Genomic DNA, 22,769 nt, shown 5'->3' with positions numbered 1-22,769 from the left:
CTAGCTAGCAAGGCCAGAGCTCAGGGATGATGGGAGTTGTAGTCCAACAACATCTGGGGACCCACAGGTTGAGAACTGCTGAACTAGTGGAAGAAGGTCAGATCCACACACCATACATTCCTACTCTTAAACCACGAAGAATCCTAGGAACTGTAGCGTGCTCAGGTCACCGGGAACTGTAGCTTGGTGAGGTTAGTGCTCTTAACAGCCGACAACTCGCACAGGCTTCTTTGAGGGAACCCACAGCCATTAAAAGTCGCCCCCAAAGGCTCACTCTTCCTCCCTTTTCTCCTGAGGAGGGACGGATGCAGTTGCCAGTTTGTCAGTTGCACAGATGTCAAAAATACTCCCCACAGCCCTTCCTCAGCTGCTGATTCTTGTGTTGATGGGGAACTTTTCCAGCTAAAGTCACACACACCATTGGCTTTGCTTCAAATCTCTTGGCAGCCAAGGCTAGCGAAGTCCCACGGAGGGAATCATCCAAGTCCCCTTTTGTACACAACACAGCTGGAGTGAGGAAAGAGGTTTTTTGGAGGAGCCAGCTCAGATTCCGCTGAGTCACCTTTTTCGCTGAGCCGCTTCCTCGCAATTACCCAACATTAACAATCTCTGGCTGTTTCTCCTCAAAGGTTCGTTTCTGGGGTTGTTTGTTTGCGTGTTTGCTTTTTGGAAGAAGCTTTCTCCCTTTCTCTCTCTCTCTCCCTCCACCTTGCCCAGGCAGAGTCTGGCAGGGACCAGATCACCGCTGCACACTCTGCGTGGTACCCGGGAGGGATGCGGCTGGCATCCTCGCTCTGTTCCCATGGCAACGGAACCTCCAAAAGATAACCTAGGAGGCAGCGAGCTTTGGAATGAAGGCCCCCCTCCACTTCAGCAGCCTCAAGTGGGCTAGAGATGTTTCTAAAAGACAGCGGGGCGGGGGGGCGGGGGTAGGATTCATACAACAAACTTGAGAGCCTTGCTGGCACAGTGCCAAAAGGGGGCCATCTAGCCCAGCATCCTGTTCCCCCATTGGCCAACCGGATGTCCCAATGGGAAGCCGGCAAGCAGGACTGGAGTGCGGCAGCCTCAATCTTCTCTTGGGATACCCGGCAACTTGTAGGGGAGGGAAAGAGCACAGCCAGTCTTAATCCTCTTTAAAATCCATCCAAGGCAGCGGGTGCCACTATAGCTTGTGCGAGTGGCTTCCAAGATTTGTGTGTCTGTGTGTTTAGTTTTAGATGGGAGCAAGGGGAAGATTCCCAGCCATAGCTGTCAAGCGTCCCTTATTTGGCGGGACACTCCCTTATCCCAGCGCCGTGTCCCGCTGCTGTCCCTTATTGATGATGTCCCTTAAATTTCCCGGGTTTCAAAGGAAGCAGCTCCTCTCCCTCCCTCCCTCCCTCCCTGCCAGCCAGGGAGGAGGGAGGCTCCAACTGTGTTGCTTGGCTGTGTTGTTCACCCAATAAGGAGTCTAAGAACGACTGGGGGTGGAGCTTGCATGCCTTGTGCCGATCAAATCGGCCGCGTTGCCTGGGGACTCGCCTTTGCTCAGCGCTTCCCAGCAGAGAGGTGACAGTGGTTTTCCTTGCTGCATCCTCTATGCCGGGTTGCTGCGCTGTGGGAACCACCGCTTGAGGCTTCGTTTGGCTGCTGCTGGGCTTTCTGCCTTTGGCTTGGAGGGGCTCAGAAGTTGAATATACCTGTGTCTGAAAAATCCCTTATTTTGGCTGCTGATCCCTTATTTTCGAGGCTGCTGGTCCCTTATTTTCGAGGCTGCGGGTCCCTTATTTTCAAATCTGTAATTTGACAGCTATGTTCCCAGCATGCTGGAAATGCCTCATAGAAGCAAATATTTCAGGTTCAGATGAGCAGTTCAGGCAGAGGCAGAGCAAGGTGGGTGCAGTTAGTGTGGTCTGCCCCGGGTGTGACATCCAAGGGGGGTGACAAAATGCTGTGCGGCAGTCAACGTCTCTGAGAGACGCTGCGGCTTTGGCGTGCACTGGCTGTGCAAAAAAAAGCAACTTTGGCTCCGCAAAAAAATATGAAATAAAGTCAAACCATTTTTGCAGGCAAAAAATACAAATAAAATAAAATAAAATTCAATGGGGGGGGGTCAGGGATGAAAAGAAATTTTCCACACCGGGTCCCACCTGACCACTGAGTTCAGGTCTGTTCCCAAAGGCTGGCCCAAAATGTGATTCGTGTGATCAGCCATGATGTGTCCGGCATCTTCCAGAATGAACATCAACAAAAGATGTCGGAGAAAGGTGCAGCCTCAAAATTTAGGGGCTTAGCCATGTATTCTGACATTTAAAGCCCTAAACGGCCTCGGTCCAGTATACCTGAAGGAGTGTCTCCATTCGCATCATCCAGCCTGGACACTAAGGCCTAGCTCCAAGGAGGGCCTTCTGGCAGTTCCCTCACTGCGAGAAGTGAGGTTACAGGGAACCAGGCAGAGGGCCTTCTTGGTAGTGGCACCCGCCCTGTGGAACACCCTCCCTTCAGATGTCAAGGAAATACGCAGTTATCTATTTTTAAAAGACGTCTGAAGGCAGCCCTGTTTAGGGAAGTTTTTAATATTTAATGCTGTATTGTTTTTAACACTTGACTGGGAGCCGCCCAGAGTGGTACGGGAAACTCAGCCAGAGGGGCGGGGTATAAATAATAAATTATTATAATATATATATTATTATTATTCTCCTTGTTTTGGCGAGACCAGCTGCCTGCCTCATACTATCTGGCAGATGCAAAATATGAGCCTCGCTGGTCTGGATCAGGCCAAAGGCATATCTTGCCCGTCATCCTCTTTCCCACAGGGACCAACCAGGTGCCTCTGTGGAAAGGATCTGAGCGCAACAGCCACTTGGGTCTCCCAGCAAGTGGTATTCAGAGGCATATCATAGCAGAGGCACAGGCATTATGGGTTCTCAGTGATTGTTCTTACAGTATAGGACTCAAATCAAATGGACAGCACCATGTTGGCTAGCCTGATAGAGGTGGGCGGAGCAGGGGGGGAGGCCACGTCGGCCCCAGGAGGAGCACGATGTATTTGAGAGGCTCCTAAATTTCACGGAATCCATTTTCCTCCTTTTTACTGAATCAAAACTGGAGACACTTTTTGCACTTTGTATCTGGCAGCGTTAACACTTTAAGAGTAAAAGGGACCTACTCTTGTCAAAGCTCTGAATTATGATTATGAGCAGCACCGGCTGCTGAAAACCGCAGGAGCGGAGAGTTGCTCTTGCACTCAGGTCCAGTGCATAGTTAAACTATGGAACTCACTGCCACAGGAAACACTGGTGCCCACCATCCTAGATGGCTTTACAAGAGAATTGGACAGAATCATGGAGGAGGCTATTGACAGCTACTAGCCATCATGGTTATGTTCTGCCCGTAACAGCAATGTTTCTGAGTACCAATTGCTGGAAACCATAGGAGGGGAGAGTTGTGTTCAGATCCTGCTTGCAGGTTTCGCACCAGGATCTCGTTGACCACTGTGAGAACAGGATGCTGGACTAGACAGACGTTGGCCTGATCCAGCAAGCTCTCCTTGTGTCCTTACTGATTTTTGAAGGGATATTGACTGATACCTTTCACGGGCGCTGTAAGAGATGCCAGTGGGCATCCGGACACCCGTGGGCACCGCGTTGGCAACCCCGAGGGACCGGACAGGGCAGTTGTGCTTCCAGGCCTCTGCAGCTGCTCAGCGCTGGAATTTAGGTGCCACCTTTTTCTGAGCGAGCAGAGCTTAGCACCTTCAATCATGCCAGAGTGGCAATGAAGGAAGGGGGGGGGGTTGAGCGGGGGGGGGGAGACCTTGCCACTGCGTTTGGCCGTGGTGCTTGGCAGGAAAAGAGCAGCTTTGATCCTATCCATTACTTTTACATTAAAGGGACTCTCAAATCAAATGTATCATGCTGTCCTGTAGACGTAATGAATGAGCTTCTTCCCTTCCAAAACAAGGTCCGCGGGGGTGTTGATGGATACAGATGCTCTTTCAGAAGGATCTGTATGGTTTTCCTTTGACTTGGTTCTTGGGAGACAGCTCAGGGGACGTCTTGTGTTGTTGCTTTTATATATATATATATATATATATATATATATATATATATATATATATATATTCATATTCAATTTTGAAGACTTGAATACATTGACTTCAAGTTCAATATACGTTTCTCTTACAAAATCAACAAGGTGACTTCTCACCCTTACCTCCGCGGTGTTTTTATTCCCACAAATATTCTGTTGCATTATTTGTCCGTATCTAATACAGTAGTCCCTCGGGTTTAGAACTTAATTCGCTCCGGAGGTCCGTTTTTAACCTGAAACTGTTCTTAACCTGAGGTACCACTTTAGCTAATGGGGCCTCCCGTTGCCACCGTGCGATTTCTGTTCTCATCCTAAAGCAAAGTTCTTAACCTGAAGTACTATTTCTGGGTTAGCAGAGTCTGTAACCTGAATTGTCTGCAACCTGAAGTGTCTGTAACCTGAGGTACCACTGTAATATCTTATTATGTTTATTGTCATTTTCCATCTGCTGCTCGTGATTCAAATCCTGCCCGCGATTTCGTTTGACTATAATTCTTTCTCAGACATCCCAAGAAGGGTTTCCGTTCTTCAGGCCTTGTGATCTTTTGACCCTGCACTGGAAAATCTGCAAAGTGATGGCAATTGTTGACTCGCCTTAGCTATAGGACAGGGGTGGGGTGGGGCGAGTCTGGCTGTCAGGCTATATGAGAAAGGAGGTGCAAATAGGCCTCAGCATATGTTTAACACATTCTTTAGACTGTCACGGCTTCCACCAAAGGATTCTGGGAGTTGTAGCTTGTTACGGGTGGCGAGAGTTGTTAGGAGACTTTCATTACCCTCAGCGAGCTACAATTCCCAGGGTGGCTTAACAATCAGTCCCTCTTTCCAGGGAAATTTGGGAAATGTAGTTCTGGGGTGAGAGTGTGTGGGTTTCTTTCAACACCTCTTGGCACAAAACTACCATTCCCAGGATGCTCTGGGTGGAGCCATGACTGTTAGAAGTGGTATATATTGCTTGCAATGTATGCTATGATTGTGAGCTACGTCAGTTTCTGCTTTTTGTCTTTTCCAGACTTAAGTTAAGGTCTCCACATTTCCACATCAATTAGGGATTTATTTATTTTTAAACCCTCACGAAAATCCGCCAGCATCTTCGTGTGTCTTCCCCTAACATACACCTTTTAGTATCCTGTTTTGCCTGATATTTTGGCAAATCAGTTTTTTCCTAACACAATGCATTTTTTCTAAGTTATTTTCACTAACACAGACATTTATAGTCATGCTTTAACCTGAGGCTGTGCACTTTAGCATGCATTGCTGGGCTGGAGAACTGCGTTGCAAAATTCAGAGAAATATGAATATCAGGGGAGGGGTGTGTTTTGTTTTGCATGTGCAAATTAGGTTAAGTTCACCTCTAAATGCAAACTGAATTGAATTTCTCCTCCAGGGTTCTGGGTAAGAGTCCTCTCAACTCAGAAATAAGCCAAACTCTTTCCTCAGAAGGCAGAAATTAACTCTGTTTCATTTACTGAGTCAGCCTGATGTGGGGGGGAGGGAAATATCTCATTGCCCTCTTTCCCTCCCATCTGCTCTGATCTCCCAAAACTGTCCCATCCGATGTCAAGGAGATAAAGAATTATACAACTTTTAGAGGACATCTCAAGGTAGCCCTGCATCGGCAAGTTTTTAATGTTTGACATTTTATGATGTTTTTATATGTGCTGGAAGCCGCCCAGAGTGGCTAGGGAAACCCAGCCAGATGGGCGAGGTATAAATAATAAAAATTTATTGTTATTATGACTTCAGCTTACTGGGTGCTGCGACAAGAACAGGAGAAGTTGCACCATTCTGGAAAATAGAAGGGAAGATGCATGTAGGATATTCCACTCTCTTTCTCTATAGCAGGGGTAGGGAAATCATGGCCCTTCTAAATGGCCTCTTGTGTGCCCTCACAGAGGGTGGAGAGGTGTGTGCTGACTTTTGTGCAGCTGGAATATAGCCTACCCTTTGTGGCTTAGGACCCTTGTATTTACGGGACCGTCTCTCCTGGTATGCCCTTCAGAGGCCCTTAAGGTCCATCATAGTTTAGGGGTCCCAGGCCCTAAGGAAGTCAAGACTATCCTCCACCAGGGCCAGGGCCTTCTCAGTGATGGCTCCGACCTGGTGGAATGCTCTGTCCCATGAGACCAGGGCCCTGCAGGATTTAACTTCCTTCTGCAGGGCCTGTAAGAAAGAGCTATTCCGCCTGGCTTTCAACTTGAACTTAGCCAGATATTTTATTCCCCTTCCTTCCCTCCCTCTCCCCTTTTTATGAAGATTACCCGCTCTGGGATCCCACAGCTAATTCTCCCCTGGTCTCCTCGCTGGCCCAAATAGGACTAGCTTAGCCAGCTAGCCCTGGTAATCATCTAATGTTTATTCAATGGATTTCCCCCCTAAAATTATTTTTTTAATTCTGAATTGATTGTTATTCACATTTTATACTGTGTTTTATGCTGTTTTTTGTTGCCTCAATTGTTTTCAATTTGTTGTTAGCCTCCGTGAGCCCGGTTTTCTGAACCGGGAAGGGCAGGGTATAAATAAAAATTTATTAATTATTATTATTATTATTACTGTCCATAACTCCGCCCACTTTTGCCTCTGGCCCCGCCCACCACTGGCACACGGCCCCCAAGAAAGCGCTCATATGGGATTGCGGCCCTCAAGGGGTGAGAAAGTCCCGCCCCCGGCCTCTTCCTCACTTTGCAAAAAACAGGATTTGGACATGGAGGCACGACCCCCCCCCCCGCGATGTTGGAAATATGTATTTCAAGCAGGAACTGAGCTGTGTCTGAAGCGAGTCATCTCCCTGAGCAAATAATGTATTATTCACAAGAATGCGGTACTCAGCCAATAATTATTTTGTTCACTGATGTATTTTGGCAAATAACAGCCTTACTCACGGCATGCGTTATTAAGGGGAGGCAATCTCCGACAGAGACCGAAATCACCAGTGGCACTTCCTTCGCAAGATCTCCTGCAAAGAGGTCAATTGGAGTGTGCCTGGCCAGTGGGGGATGGGAGGGGAATTGGGCGAGGGGGGAACCTCCTAAAATGAAAGCTTTCCCCAAAAAGGAGCACGGCCATGGGTGTGCCGATATCGCAAGGGGGTGGCTCGGTTGCTCCACAAGCTCCCAGGGTGAAGATGCGAGGCATAATTGGAGAAGGTCCTTATGCGAATCTGCTTTGCCTGCATAGGGTCATGCGCTCAACTCCAGGTAGCGCAGAGAATATCTGCCTGCCTGGAATCCTGGAGAGCCATTGGCATTCTGTGCAGACAATGTAGAGCTCCATGGACTGAAGGTCTGATCTGGTACAGTCATACCTCATGTTACGTCCACTTCATGATACGTTCTTTCAGGTTACGTCCCGCAGAGACCCGGAAGTACTGGAAAGGGTTACTTCTGGGTTTCGCCGCTCGCACATGCGCAGATTTGCAAAATGATGTCACGTGCAGAAGCGGCAAATCGCAACCCGCGCGTGCACAGACGTGCTGCTGTGGGTTGCGCTCTTTTCATGTTGCGAACGGGCCTCTGGAATGGATCTCATTCGCAACCAGAGGTCCCACTGTATAAGGCAGCTTCCTGTGTTCCTATTCACCCAGCCTTTGATTCAGATCCATGAGGACTAGATCCTTGATTTATTTCCAGGGAACGTGCCGTAGCTCAAAGGTAGAGCACCAGCTAAGCGCACAGAAGGTCCCTGATTCAACCCCCAATGGAATGTCAAGGTAGGGCTGGAAACACCCTGGAAAGCTACTGCCAGTCTGTGTTGACAATGCTGGCTGAGCTAGAGAGAGACTAGTATGGGGCAGTTTCCTAAGTTTGTTTGATACCACAGCTCTGTAGTGAATGAAAGTACCGGAAACCTGCCGGCGTCCCTGACATGGTGAAAAGGTTAGGGCAGGGGTGCAGACCTAACTCTAAGCAGACCTAAAATCAGAGGTCTGTCTCTCTCGACAGCCTCCATTAGCTGTTTCCTCTCCCAGAGAGACTCGTTTGCTCATCTTTATCCCAAAGTGGCTGGGGACAAAAGACCAAAGGCAGCTCCCTTCAAAATGGCGGATTTGCAGCTAAATATCTTACGCACATGATCTAAGGTTAAACACTCACATGAAAGAGCAGAGAACACTCTCAGTTAATTATCAACCCATTTAGAAGCTTAGAGAGCCCTACTTTGCTTGAGTTTACCCCAATGGAATTTTCCAGTGTTAAACTCTTATCAATACACAGAGAGGCATTTTCCATTTCAATGTCAAGTAAATAATTATTACCCTGCCCGCTTGTCTCCCTCCTTACTTACATCCAGTCGAGGGAGCGGCCCTGCTTGTCGGCTTTCTCCTAAGTGTTGTAGAGCTCAACAGGCAGGAAGATGGGAACGAAACCAGAATGATTTGGCTCTGCCTGTGGTTGTCTCTGGCGCCACCTACTGTTGGACTCCCTTCCCTCTGCCCCATCACTCCCCATGTCCAGCAGCCACCACTGGTGGCATCTCTGGGGCTGTTTCAGACCAGCCAGGAGGCGTTGCAAGATTTTTCATGGGCAGAGTGGCAACTGGGCGAACATACAGTTTAACGCGGTCCTTTTCCGTCACTATTTCAAAGAAAGATCCGAGAGGGAAGGTGGGGGCTAAAATCAAGAAGATGAAGCACAGAGAATCTCTCAAAAAGGATGCTGAATGGCGAATTCTCACTTCTCTCTGTCGTGGAACCGTTTTTAATGTGTGTGTTTTTAATCATCGGCCTTTTTTAAAAAAAACAACAACCCTGCACACATCACATCACGATGTTGCATCGATTTCCTATAATAAAATCCAGACGCGAACGTAATTGCTTTAGCATTCCCTCTCACGGGAGGCAGTGATGAGCACCGACTTGGGATGGCTTTACAAAGAGGAACAGACCAATTCACAGAGGAGGAGGCAATAATAATAATAATAATAATAATAATAATAATAATAATAATAATAATTTATTATTTATACCCCGCCCATCTGGCTGGGCTTCCCCAGCCACTCTGGGCGGCTTCCAAAAAAATATTAAAATACTGTAATACATCGAACATTAAAAGCTTCCCTAAACAGGGCTGCCTTCAGATGTCTTCTAAAAGTCTGTGACATCTTTTAGTCTGGGACATCCCACTGGGCGGGCGCCACTACCAAGAAGGCCCTCTGCCTGGTTCCCTGTAGCTTTGCTTCTCGCAATGAGGGAACTGCCAGAAGGCCCTCGGCGCTGGACCTTAGCATCCAGGCAGAACGATGGGGGTGGAGACGCTCCTTCAGGTATACTGGACCGAGGCCATTTAGGGCTTTAAAGGTCAGCACCAACACTTTGAATTGTGCTCAGAAACGTACTGGGGACCAATGTAGGTCTATCAGTGACTACTTGCAACGCAACAGAAACTCGTACAATTATGCGTGGCATGGAGAAAACGGAAAGAAAAAAGGTTTTCTCCCTCTCCTATAACACTAGACCTCGTGGCCAGCCAATGAATCCGAAGGTTAGAGGATTTAAGACGGGGGAGGGGGGACTTCTGGGAAATGATATATAATGAGATGAAAAAGATGTTGGAATATACATTCTTTAAAAAACCAGAAGCATTTTTACTTGGTATTATAGGCCAAGACATTAATAGCCAAGATGTCAAATTGTCCTTATATGCAACAACAGCGGCAAGAGTATTGTTAGCCCAGAAATAAAAGCAAGAAGAAATTCTGACGAAAGAAGAATGGCAGACAAAATTAATGGACTATGCAGAATTGGACAAAATGACAGGAAGGATTCGAAACCTGTGGGAGCAGAGATTTACAGAAGATTGGAAGAAGTATATGAATTATTTGAAGAGCAACTGTAATCAACAAATTACGCTAGTAGGACTACAAGAATTTTTGTAATGAGAAATATACAAAGTGTTACAAAGTAGAAAAATATAGAGATATTAGTTATGAGTTTGAAATGTAATAGGGAAAATAAGAAATGCATACTAAGAGATTAGACTGGAAAATTTTCAGACAGGATTGATGGAAGTCAAAAAAATTGAAGAAGGTGTAAAAGTATGTTTAATTACTGTTGAAAATGATATGTTAAAAAACTAATAAAAATGTATATATATATTTTTAAAAAGGACGGGGGGGAGAGAAAGTGCTGTGCGTCATTAGCCTGTGGAACTCACTTCCACAGGACTCAGCAATGGTCACAAACCTGGATGTATTTCAAAGAGGACAGGACAATTTCATGGAGGAACAGTTGTCAGTCGCTCCTAGCCATGATGGCTATGCACTGCCTATGCACATGGTCAGAAGCAGTAATGCTTCTGAATAGCAGTTTTTGGAAAAATCAGGAAGGGAGAGTGTTGCTCTTGCACTCTGATCTTGTTTGTGGGCACCTGATCAGCCACATGATCCTGCAGTGTGTGTGTGTGTGTGTGTGTGTGTGTGTGTGTGTGGTCTCCAGGCCTTCCAAGTTTTGACTAGACTCAGACCTGCTTCGCTTCTGCACGCAGGGACCCCTTTTGCCTTCAGGGCACAACCAGGAAATGGTTGCAGAACCCTTGCTGAACTTCTGATAAATAATAATAATAATAATAATAATAATAATAATAATAATAATAATAATAATAATAATAATAATAATAATAATTTATTATTTATACCCCGCCCATCTGGCTGAGTTTCCCCAGCCACTCTGGGCGGTTCCAAATCAAGTGTTAAAAAACAATACAGCATTAAATATTAAAAACTTCCCTAAACAGGGCTGCCTTCAGATGTCTTTTAAAGAGAAGATAGCTGCTTATTTCCTTCACATCTGAAGCGAGGGCTTTGGACAGGGTGGGTGCCACCACCAAGAAGGCCCTGTGTCTGGTTCCCTGTAACCTCACTTCTTGCAATGAGGGAACCGCCAGAAGGCCCTCGGTGCTGGATCTCAGTGTCCGGGCTGAACAATGGGGGTGGAGATGGTCCTTCAGGTATACAGGACAGAGGCCGTTGGGTCATGTATTAGAGACCGAAAAACAGGACAAATAAAGTCAGCTGCAGTGGGGCCATCAAAATACAATGCCAAGCTCTGCAGCAATACCTTTATGAAGCCAGCCAGAATGTGGCTTCTGGTTCTCCAGGAGTTTTCATCCAGTGAAGATGGTTAGAGAAACCATAGCAGGGCAGGGAGGGTGAAAGCGTAAGCGTTTGCTGATCTTGGAGCCGTGGACGGTGTCTGCTTTGAGTCTAAGAATGGGCTACTCTCAGTGAATTTTGGTTGCTCTCAGTGAGTCCTTTTTCCAGTCTTACAGTTCTCCTTATTTCCATATCAGTTTGTGATACACAGTTTTGCAGGTGCATTACTTAATATATCCATCCGTGTAGACAATTTTGCCTTCGTGCTTCTTTTGGCACGCGATTTCCTCCTTACAGAATGCATAACCTCAGGTTACAGACACTTCAGGTTACAGACTCTGCTAACCCGAAAGTAGTACCTCGGGTTAAGAACCTTGCTTCAGGATGAGAACAGAAATTGTATGGCGGCAGCAGGAGGCCCCATTAGCTAAAGTGGTACCTCATGTTACGAACAGTTTCAGGTTAAGAACGGACCTCCAGAACGAATTAAGTTCTTAACCCAAGGTACCAGTGTGTGTGTGTGTGTGTGTGTGTGTGTGTGTGTGTGCACTCTTCCCCCTGATATGCTCAATCTTTTATGCATTTTTTTAAATGCTGGAATACTGCATCACAAAATTCAGATGGGTCTGTACTAACCTGCAAAATCGACTACTTCCTCCCCACCCCTGCTGTAGTCTGAGGAAGGAGTGCTGGAGGAGGTCACAGGCATTCTAAGGAGCCTCAATTAGGTGTTTTGCAGGGTTCAGATTGCCCCAAGGCATTCTGGGAAGAAGGCACATACAGCTGTTGATAGCGCAGAAGCCAGAGGCATCACAGAGCAACCCCGTAACCCCTAACATGGATGTTTCCTGAGAAAACACATTGCTGTGTGGATATCCAAACACTTTCTCTCAAGCACTCACTTCCATGCTCTCCATAACCTACACATGATCCTCCATCCTTGAGAGCCTCCGAGGGTGGGGGGAGGAATAGAAGGGCTGGGGGGGGGGCATTCTCATTCTGCCCTTGCTCTCGTCCTACACCACCCGCTGCCCCCTTAGCCCAGTTTCTGTTGATAGCCATCGTTAGTTCCTCTTCAGAGGTAATTGACTTTGCGCCTTTAAGGATTACGAGTTTTAATTTCCCTGGGAAGTTGGAGGGAAATTTGGGGACAGATCTTGGAGGGAGGGGGAAGAGTTGCACTTCTCGGCTGCATCTCCCTGCATCTCAACACAAAGTCATCGCCTCACTTATCCATCAGGGCTGTTGCCAACCTGCCCCCAGAGGCCTAGGAAGGGGAGTGCAGTGTGGAGGGGCCGCCCCGGGTGTAATCGCTGAGCAGGGACGCGGACTTATAAAAAATATTCGGGGGGCCCGGGAAAGCTCATGAATAATAAATAAGCTCATGAATATGCAAATAAAGTGGCGCCGCCTCCTCGTGAGCGAATAGGGGAGAGCGTGCTGCGCCTATTAATCAGCTCCGAAGGAAATTGGGTGGAGCTTTTGCTCGGGAAGGAGGGCAGGAGGCATGCAGCCCGACCCTGTGCATTTTGGGCTGGGGGAGGGGCGGCGATGGCGCTCTGCTGGAGGGGCGCCGGAGATTATTGGGGGGGTGGAGCCCCCCCAAACGAATTTTTGAGGGGGCTCGGGCCCCCTCAAGCCCCATGGAGTCGGCGCCTATGTCGCTGAGGAGAGTGACATTCAGTGCGACCCCCAAACCTACCCCGAGCCGTCAGGGGAAGGGGGAGAGCTGCGCCACTTTGCCAGCAGCCTTCCCCCTTCATTTTGACGGGCTGCTGGAGGAGGCAGGCAGGCAGGCAGGGTGTGCTGGTCCCGAGGGCTAACCATGCGGCGAGGTCCGAGTCCAGTCCGAGGTCGAGGGTGCGGTATGGAGGCTGTCCGTTAAAGCTTTAGCTGGGTCCAAGGCGGGGAGTCGGGTGGGGTCAGGAACTCTGGCAGAAGAGCAGGACAGGGTGCAGGCAGGAACAAGCTAGCAACAACATTGCTCCTGCAACCTGGGACTGGGGCTGACTGGCTTTTATCTGCCCCGAGGCATAGGGCGGCCCCGGTCCACAGGTGACTCGCCTCTCCTGGCCTGGAGGCGAGCCCTCCTCCTGCGGGAACTTAGTTCCCTCCGCCTCTCTGCCCTGAGCCTCTGCAGCTCAGGAGAGGCTGGAGGGTTACTGGACCCAGAGGCAACCTCCTCTTCCCCTGATGGGGCTGAGAGTGGAGCACCTGCAGGCAATGGGTCCTCCATCACCTCCGGAGCCAGAGCAGACTCAGCTGGTGCCTGCACCTGAGGATCCAGCACAGGTGAGGACCCTTCAGGCTCAGGCCCCAGCCCCAGCTCAGCTGGTTCTGGAGGTGGGGACTCCTGTGCAGGCTGGGATTCCTCAGGTTCAGCCTCTGAGTCCGAATCCTAGGCCATCACACAGGGAGAGGACGGGAAGGAGGCAGGCAAGCAAACAAGTAGGCAGTGGGGAGGGAAGGAGAGAAGCGAAAGTTCCCTCAACTCAGGACCCAAACCCTGGAATGCAGAGGAGGAGAGTGTCAGGAGTTCAGCCTACACTCGAGTAGGACCCTGGCAGAGACACATGCCCAACTGGCATGTTCTCTCCCTCCTGGTCAATTGTTCAGGTGCTTCATTACCTTTCTTCAGCCCGAACATCACAGCGACCGAGGCCAACCGACACTGGCACACTTAGGGATCCGCAGAGTTTGCGCAGTTGCGTGACAGACCTCAGCAACTCAGCATTTTGGCTAATCTACTTTATTTACATATAAACAAACGCAGAGCACTGCAACATGGCTCCCTCTCTCTCTAGCATCAGACAGCAAAGAGAAAAAGAATAAAGGATAATAGTCCCACTTCATGGAACACAGGAACACAAACATCCTGTCTCCGTCACTTCCCACTCTGTGGAGTCAAAACATTCACCGTCATGTGAAAGACAACAATCCCATGACTGCAATCCTGGAGCAGGAATTCTAACAGAGAGGTGGGGTGTGAGAACAAAGTTGGGGGGGGGGAGTTTTCAGTGCTTATGCTCACAATGTTAAGTAGATAAACAAGAAAATAACACTTGCAGCTGTAAGTATCTTATTTTTTCCTTCTTTTAATGTGTGACAAAAAACTTCTGCACCAGTTACCACCTGACCTTGCTATGCCTCTGCCTGCCCCACACTTGGAGGGCCTTCTTAGAGGCATCTGACCAGCTGCAGTGGGAAACAGGGAGCTGACCTAGGTGGTCCTTTGGCCTGGGCAAGAGGCACTCTTTTTCAGCTGCTGATGTGACATTCAGTGGTGCAGCAGGTAGTCTGGAGTTCATGGTCTCACAAGCTTTCGGGGACTGGACAAGCAAACTGGCACTCTTGTGAGTGGGTTGCCCCTGCAAGGTTTGTTTGTATTGTGTCTGTGTGTCCTTGGAGATGGAGTTGCTGCTAGCTCATTGTCCATCCAACATACTCTCAGGTGCCTCCCCAGGAAGTGGCCCCTTTCTGACAGGAAGTGATGCTGCTGGCTGTACTTACTGACTGAGCCCCAGGGACACAAGACCTCTCTGTCCATTTGACTGGGCATCCCGGGATCCAGCACCTGACTCCCTTGATCACTGGCCCCCTCCTCCAGCTCAGACATTTATTTGGCCCCTGGTCTCACCTCCCCCTTGGCACTCAGAGTCATCAAGCTCCAACTCCTTGATCTTCTCTCCATCTTTATGAGGAACGGTTGAGGGAGTTGGGTTTGTTCAGCCTGGAGAAGAGAAGACCTGGTAGCCTCCTTCAGGTATCTGGTCACGTGGAAGATGGAGCAAGCTTGTTTTCTGCTGCTCTGGAGGGGAGGGCCCAAACCAATGGATCCGAAAGGAGACCCAACGAGAAGAAGACTCCATCACCTTCCAAGAATCTTTGATTCCCTTGTTCCTCCTCAGGATCTGACCACCCCCTCCACCACATCTCCACAAGGCTCATGCCAACTTTACGCATGGAGCCTCAATGGTCAAGCAAGCATGTTTCCTGTGGGCTGTGGGGTAGTGTCCCCCCCCCCACTACACTAACACACCTGTGCACCTCAGAGTCACCAACATGCCGCAGATGGGTTCTGAAGCTAAAAACCCAATTTTAAGTCCTGGAGGCAAGGGACGACTTGGGGATGGGGAAGGTTCACACCGCCAGCCTTGCTTTTGATGGCGAGGGGAGAACCCCACTTGAAACTGTCTCCAATTCTAGAGACTTAGACTGCCCTTTTTTATTATTATCTTGCTTTCCCCCCCACTGCAGAAGCTAGCACCCTCCTTCCCGCATTGGCGATAAACATTATAGAAACCCAGGGCAGATGAGAACACACGAAGAGATAAAGAAAAACCCATTTCCCGCTCCTTTTGTTCAAGTTACTGCTGTTTTTTTATTATCATCCCATGTCTTCACTTCCTTTTATATTAGCCTCCTACCGCCGCCCTCCCTCCTGTTTTAAAAAGGTCTTGCGGGTTTCTCTTCCATCCTGCTCTCATCCCCCCATCTCCAGGTACGTCCCACCTGAAGGTAAGTGGGAGTCCTTCTCCCTTAAGGGGTGGGCATCGGGATGTCAGAGGACTCTGGAGAAAAACGCTAAGAGGTCCAGAAATAAAAAAAACCCTCTGTAAAAGAGAATTAAAAGCACGCAAACACCCCTTCGTTATCTTCAGAGAATGGGCCCAGGCAATGGAGGTGGGTGGGAGGTAGGTGGCGTGCTCAAACTGCGCATAAAATAAAATGAAATCTGTTAGCTTCCTGCAGAAGACGCAGGGCAACCCATGCACCCCTGTGCACACAGGTTGGCAGGAGTCTAGGAGCATGCCTTGCGGAGGGAATGATCCTTTGGGGGACGAGTCCCCATCTGGGAACTAATGAGTGTCTTCCCTTTGGGGAAATAGGTAAAGGTAAAGGGACCCCTGACTGTTAGGTCCAGTCGTGGATGACTCTGGGGTTGCGGTGCTCATCTCGCTTTATTGGCCGAGGGAGCTTCCGGGTCATGTGGCCAGCATGACTAAGCCACTTCTGGCGAACCAGAGCAGCGCACGGAAACGCCGTTTACCTTCCCACTGGAGCGGTACCTATTTATCTACTTGCACTTTGACGTGCTTTCGAACTGCTAGGTTGGCAGGAGCAGGGACCGAGCAAAGGGAGCTCACCCCGTCACGGGGATTCGAATCGCCAACCTTCCAATCGGCAAGTCCTAGGCTCTGTGGTTTAACCCACAGCGCCATAGCCGGCAGCAGTTTCAGAGTTGGGAGCCCATGCCATGATCTGTCATGGTAAGAGGGAGGCCTCTGGATGAAGCGAGCCGGAGCCTATCCACAGGGTGCAGAGGACTTACTTACCAAGAGCATCGCGCAGTTCCGCTGACCCATTTTGGAGACGTACATTGGGATCTCAGATTTGTCAAAGGGTCTGGATCTGAACGAGCAGAAGTGGCAGGTGACCCCAGTCGGGAGTGGGGGAACTCATACCACGGGGACTCTCCCTATGGCCACCTATATAAGTTGTGTGTCTTTGTTTCCTAAATTAATCCTTTTACGGGGTTTGTATATATTTTATGCATTGTGAGTTGCTGCTATTTTTATCGATTATACTTTAGTAATTATCTATTGCAATTGTTAAGAGTGAATTTCTGTTTAATTGTCGTTTGCTGCTATTTAATTTCACTGTGCCGCTATTATATTCTAGTGGACGATTAGATGTTACTTTATTATCTGATATAAGTTGCTTGTTGCAAAGTTATGATTTTATGGTGACTTTTTGTGTTGGATCAGATTGTTTATATAAGGTGTGTGGTCTTTATTCTTTCTTCAGCCTGTAAGCCGCCTTGCGTGTAGTAATATAGAAAGGCGATATACAAATTAAAAGGGAAAGGAAAGGAGGAAGATGGAGAGGGAAGAAGCTGTCAGGCAGAGCCGCCCCTCTGGGCTCGGTGTAAGTGAGAAAGGCAGACAGGTAGAGGCTGGCTGAGGGCAGACAGAGGTCTATGGGGCAGCATGAAGCACACACAGTCCAAGCCTCCCACAGCCCTCCATTGCTGCCTGGCCCTCCGCACCTGCCCCCTGAGGCAGCAGCCGGTTCGTTCTGCCCAACGACAGAGCCGGGCCCCGTGCAAGGGAGAACCGCTCCATCTCCATCTCCTGGTCCAAACTCAATAAAAATCAATTACGCAGCGAGTGCTTCACCTCCTGATTTAATAAATGCTTTCCCAGGCAGGGTACAATGCCACTCCGATATCCAGAGTGGTTCTTTCCCCTCTGCAAATGGCTTCTCTCTCACATCCACGCCTGCAAACTTTTTGTAATTTTTATAAGAGGTCTCCCCGCTTTCGTATTGAGTCATTCAGGTTCTCCAATAAGCCCCATTTCAGCAGGTATTATGTGTGTGTGTGTCCCCTTGTGAGATTCAGATTGGCCCTGGTGGCTGGCTACTATCTTTGTTGTTGTTGTTGAGTCATTTAGTCGTGTCCGACTCTTCATGACCCCCTGGACCAGAGCACGCCAGGCACTCCTGTCTTCCACTGCCTCCCGCAGTTTGGTCAAGCTCATGCTGGTAGCTTCGAGAACACTGTCCCACCATCTCGTCCTCTGTCATCCCCTTCTCCTTGTGCCCTCCATCTTCCCCAACATCAGGGTCTTTTCCAGGGAGTCTTCTCTTCTCATGAGGTGGCCAAAGTCTTGGAGCCTCAGCTTCAGGATCTGTCCTTCCAGTGAGCACTCCGGGCTGATTTCCTTCAGAATGGAGAGGTTTGATCTTCTTGCAGTCCATGGGTCTCTCCAGAGTCTCCTCCAGCACCATAACTCAAGAGCATCAATTCTTCGGCGATCAGCCTTCTTTATGGTCCAGTTCTCACTTCTATACTGGGAAAACCATAGCTTTAACTATACGGACCTTTGTTGGCAAGGTGATGTCTCTGCTGGCTACTATCTTATTCCTTTTCAATTGATTCTCCTGTCTGTCTGTCTGTCTGTCTGTCTTTTCCCCCTGGCTCCTTAGCACCAGCTAATAACGAGAGCTTTTGTGAATCTGCTTCGGCTTTGTGGGAGAGGATGATAAAGAGCTTTGCGGAGAAATCCTTGCCATAGACCAAGTGGTCTTTAAGAGGTGTCTGCAGAATTAGCCAGGCTCAGTTTGTTTGACTTACACATTGAGGGCTCGCCTGCCCACTTACGACCTAAAAGCTTTGTCTCCAGGTGGTAAATTTGGAAAGGTAGAGAATGTTCTGACAGTTACGGCAGGGTGCCGGGCCTTTGCTCTGACCCAGCAGGATCCTTTTGTTCCCATGTTTATTTCTAGTGGGGGTTCTCCCCACAACCACCCTGTGAGGCTGGCAGGTTCCACAGCTATGTGGCCATTTGCCCAACTCCCTGTTACTTTGCGCTCCTTCTCACAAGGTCTTTCGTCTTCCCAGACTTCCCCGGGAAACAAGGCCAGTCACTGTCCAACTTCCAGGAAAATAAACCCGCCGTTCACCACAGGGTTCGGTGTAACACTGAATCATCTCTCATTAGTGCTGAGCTTTGTGGCCCAAGACTCGGCGCATTGAGTTGGCGAGGGGGGGGCAGGCCGGGAAATAACATTATGCCATGGTGATTAAAATAAATTCTGACAGCCTCCCTCATCCAAACGATCCCCCCAGCGCGGAGAGCAGCCCTTTCATCTCAGTCTGTGAAAGGGACTCACTGGGCGACGCTCTCCCTCTTTTCTCACCACCCACACGGCTGTCGCCAATTTGAGATAACCAAGAGAAAGGGGCAGCTGGACCCAAACGCTGCCAGCTGCCGGAGAGACATTCTTGGTCCTGGTTTGACAATTGCAAAGGCTCATCCCCCCCCCCTTCTTTCTGCTGCTAAGTGCTTTCCAATGCGTTGGAAACTTCTGGAAGTTGTTCGATGCACTTAGATATTATTATTTTTAAGGAAAAAAATGTTTCAGCAACTGCTTGTGATTTATTTGGTGTGGGGAACCGCAAGCTCTGAGGCTAAATCCTGAACTTTTTATCTAACCTGTGGGGCTCTCCCCAGGCCACACCCCCTCTCCCCAGGCCACACACCCCAGGCCACACCCCTTCTCCCCAGGCCACACCCCTCCCAGGCCATACCCCCTCTCCTCAGGCGACACCCCCTCTCCCAGACCACACCTCCTCTCCCCAGGCCACACCCTCTCTCCCCAGGCCACACACCCCTCCCAGGCCACACCCCCTCTCCCCAGGCCACACCCCTCCCCCAGGCCACACACACCCTCCCAGGCCACACCCCCTCTCCCCAGGCCACACACACCCTCCCAGGCCACACCGCCTCTCCCCAGGCCACACACCCCCTCCCAGGCCACACCCCCTCTCCCCAGGCCACACACCCCTCCCAGGCCACACCCCCTCTCCCCAGGCCACACCCCCTCTCCCCAGGCCACACCCCTCGCTGGCCATGCTTTGCACCTTCCTGGGGTGTTTTTGCCTGGCTAGAAATACCGTATGTCCTTGAACTCTGGTAACACCTCTTACCTGCCTGGATGGTTTATATGAAAGTGTGTGTGTGTGTGTGTGTGTGTGTGTGTGTGTGTGTGTGTAGAACGATAAAATAGACATTCATTGCTTTACTCACTTTGCTCTTGGCCCCTCCCACCATCAGCACGCGACCCTCGGAAAGTCACTGGGAAGGAAACACGGCTCTCGGGGTGCAAAAGGGTCCCTACCTCTGCCATCGCTTCTTGTTGTGAGCATTTATTTATGTATTATTACCTTTCCCCCCTTCCAACAGGCCATAGCAGGTCCCGTGGTCAAGAAGGCTGTTTCTGCACATGCCGTAGAGGGGGCAGATAATAAAATAATAATGACAACAATAATAATAATAATTTATTTGTACCCCGCCCATCTGGCTGGGTTTCCCCAGCCACTCTGGGTGGCTTCCAACAAAGATTAAAGATACATAAAAATGTCACACATTAAAAACTTCCCTAAATGGGGCTCATCCACCTGGGGGAAGGAAAACTCTGACCCTAAACCTTGTGGGGTATCTTTGGGAGAGGATAAGGCTAATAATAATAATTTATTATTTATACCCCGCCCATCTGGCTGAGTTTCCCCAGCCACTCTGGGCGGCTCCCAATCAGTGTTAAAAACAGTACAGCATTACATATTAAAAACTTCCCTGAACAGGGCTGCCTTAAGATGTCTTCTGAATGTCAGGTAATTATTTATCTCTTTGATATCTGATGGGAGGGTGTTCCACAGGGCAGGCGCCACTACCAAGAAGGCCCTCTGTCTGGTTCCCTGTAGCCTCACTTCTCGCAATGAGGGAACCGCCAGAAGGCCCTCGAGGCTGGATCTTAGTGTCCGGGCTGAACGATGGGGATGGAGACGCTCCGTTTAGGGCTTTAAAGGTCAGCACCAACACTTTGAATTGTGCTCGGAAACGTACTGGGAGCCAATGCAGATCTCTCAGAACTGGTGTTATGCGGTCCTGTCGGCCGCTCCCAGTCACCAGTCTAGCTGCCGCATTCTGGATGAATTGCAGTTTCCGGGTCACCTTCAAAGGTAGCCCCACGTAGAGCGCGTTGCAGTAGTCCAAGCGTGAGATAACTAGAGCATGCACCACTCTGACGAGACAGTTCGCGGGCAGGTAGGGTCTTAGCCTGCGTACCTGGTGGAGCTGGTAGACAGCTGCCCTGGACACAGAGTTAACCTGCGCCTCCATGGACAGCTGTGAGTCCAAAATGACTCCCAGGCTGCGCACCTGGTCCTTCAGGGGCACAGTTACTCCATTCAAGACCAGGGAATAAACTAAGACTAAGGAATAAACTAAGGCTAAGGAATAAACCCTCCACAAATCCGGAGTGGAAGAAGAGGAGGAGGAGGAGGAGGAGGAGGAGTTTGGATTTGATATCCCGCCTTTCACTCCCCTTAAGGAGTCTCAAAGTGGCCAACAATCTCCTTTCCCTTCCTCCCCCACAACAAACTTTCTGTGAGGTGAGTGAGGCTGAGAGACTTCAGAGAAGTGTGACTGGCCCAAGGTCACCCAGCAGCTGCATGTGGAAGAGCGTGGAAGCCAACCCGGTTCACCAGATTACGGAAAAGGAGCAATGCGGCCACGAGCTAGCAGCTTGGAAGCAAAACATAATGGGAATGTTGGGACTGTACCGTGGGAACAGAGGGACAGTCTATTCACAGTGCTGAGCACCGGATGTTAGCTCAGAGTGTAATTTGACCTGTACAGGAAGTACAGGAGGTGGAGTTTGTCTCTCTGCTGTTGGAGTTTGAAGACAGCAGACGTGTTTCTCTGTAACGCTGCAAAGACAGAAATAAAGGCATGTAAATACATTTCTGTCTATCTCTTTCCCCTCCCTGGGGGGAGCAGGGAGCAGGGAAGAGTGGTGTGTTCTTCTCACGCTTGAGGAGGATCACCGATCGTGACCTAGCCTGTATCCTGCTCGGGAATGCAAACAGGGAGGTCAACAGGAGATCGAGCCGGGTGCCTGGAGAGTGGCCAGTTTCTCCTGAGAGGCAAGATTTCCTGACATCCACCGCTCTTAACCACTACACCACACTGGAGTCCCGAAGGCAATTGGATGGCACCATGTATGCCTCCTTCCAGCAACTCCTTCAGCCAGACATCTTGCTCTGCTTTCCTTTGAACCCCATCAGTGAGGCCGAGACGAGGGTCTTGTATTCTGGGCAAATGGGGGTGTGCTGCAATGGCCCCCTCTGCCTCAGGGGAGGACCAGCCCCACTGGAACACTTCCCTGGCTGGCTAAACCATTCCGCCTGCCCATTCACCTTTCTGCTCTTTTCCTGTTGTCTCTTTCAGAATCTCTGTTTGCGACGAGGACAAATTCCGCCACAACGAGTTCATCGGAGAAACGAGGATCCCTTTGAAGAAACTAAAGCCCAACCAGACCAAGAAGTTCTACATCTGCCTGGAGAAGCAACTGCCGGTGAGTGAGTTTAGGAAAGCACGTCGCTAGTAGTTGGTGGTAACGCGACATAGGCTATCTGCAGCCGGATAAAGCTATCTACTGTATTTTTCGCTCTATAAGAAGCACCAAACCACAAGACGCACCTAGTTTTTGGAGGAGGAAAACAAGATAAAAAATATTCTGAATCTCAGAAGCCAGAACAGCAAGAGGGATCACTGCGCAGCGAAAGCAGCGATCCCTCTTGCTGTTCTGACTTCTGGGATAGCTGTGCAGCCTGCATTCGCTCCATAAGACACACACACATTTCCCCTTACTTTTTAGGAGAGAAAAAGTGAGTCTTATAGAGCAAAAAATACGGTATATTGTAAATCGGGCATTAGAAAAGCACAGCACTGTTAGCAACATAGCTGTCAACGTTTCTCTTTTCTTGCGAGGAATCCTATTCGGAATAAGGGAATTTCCCTTTAAAAAAGGGAAACGTTGACAGCTGCGGTTAGCAAGATGGTAAATCATTGGGTTTATATGCTGTAAGTAGCTCAGGCTGTAGTGCTGATAACAAATCCCCATGAACACAGTGAGGCTTACTTAAGAGTAAACATGCATAAGGCTCAGCAGCACAGGATTTTGTGATGGCACATCCAGCACTGACAGGCTGAAGACCTACAAACCTAGATCAAACTATTACAGAATCTTAGTTCATCTGA

At 49.3% G+C, this 22,769-nt stretch overlaps 1 protein-coding gene across 1 annotated transcript in view; it reads left to right on the top strand.

Moving 5' to 3' along the window:
* The window catches only part of DOC2B (double C2 domain beta), a 140,007-nt gene that overhangs the window by 88,595 nt on the left and 28,643 nt on the right, over positions 1 to 22,769 (top strand). Inside the window, exon 5 of the mRNA XM_081172170.1 lies at positions 21,957 to 22,083. Within this exon, the coding sequence (XP_081028296.1) occupies positions 21,957 to 22,083 (127 nt within the window). The remainder of the gene's footprint in view (positions 1 to 21,956; positions 22,084 to 22,769) is intronic.

The sequence above is a fragment of the Podarcis bocagei genome (genome assembly GCF_964188305.1).
Source record: "Podarcis bocagei genome assembly, chromosome: 15".
In the NCBI taxonomy this organism is placed as follows: domain Eukaryota; kingdom Metazoa; phylum Chordata; class Lepidosauria; order Squamata; family Lacertidae; genus Podarcis; species Podarcis bocagei.
This window is presented reverse-complemented; position numbering and strand designations above follow the sequence as displayed.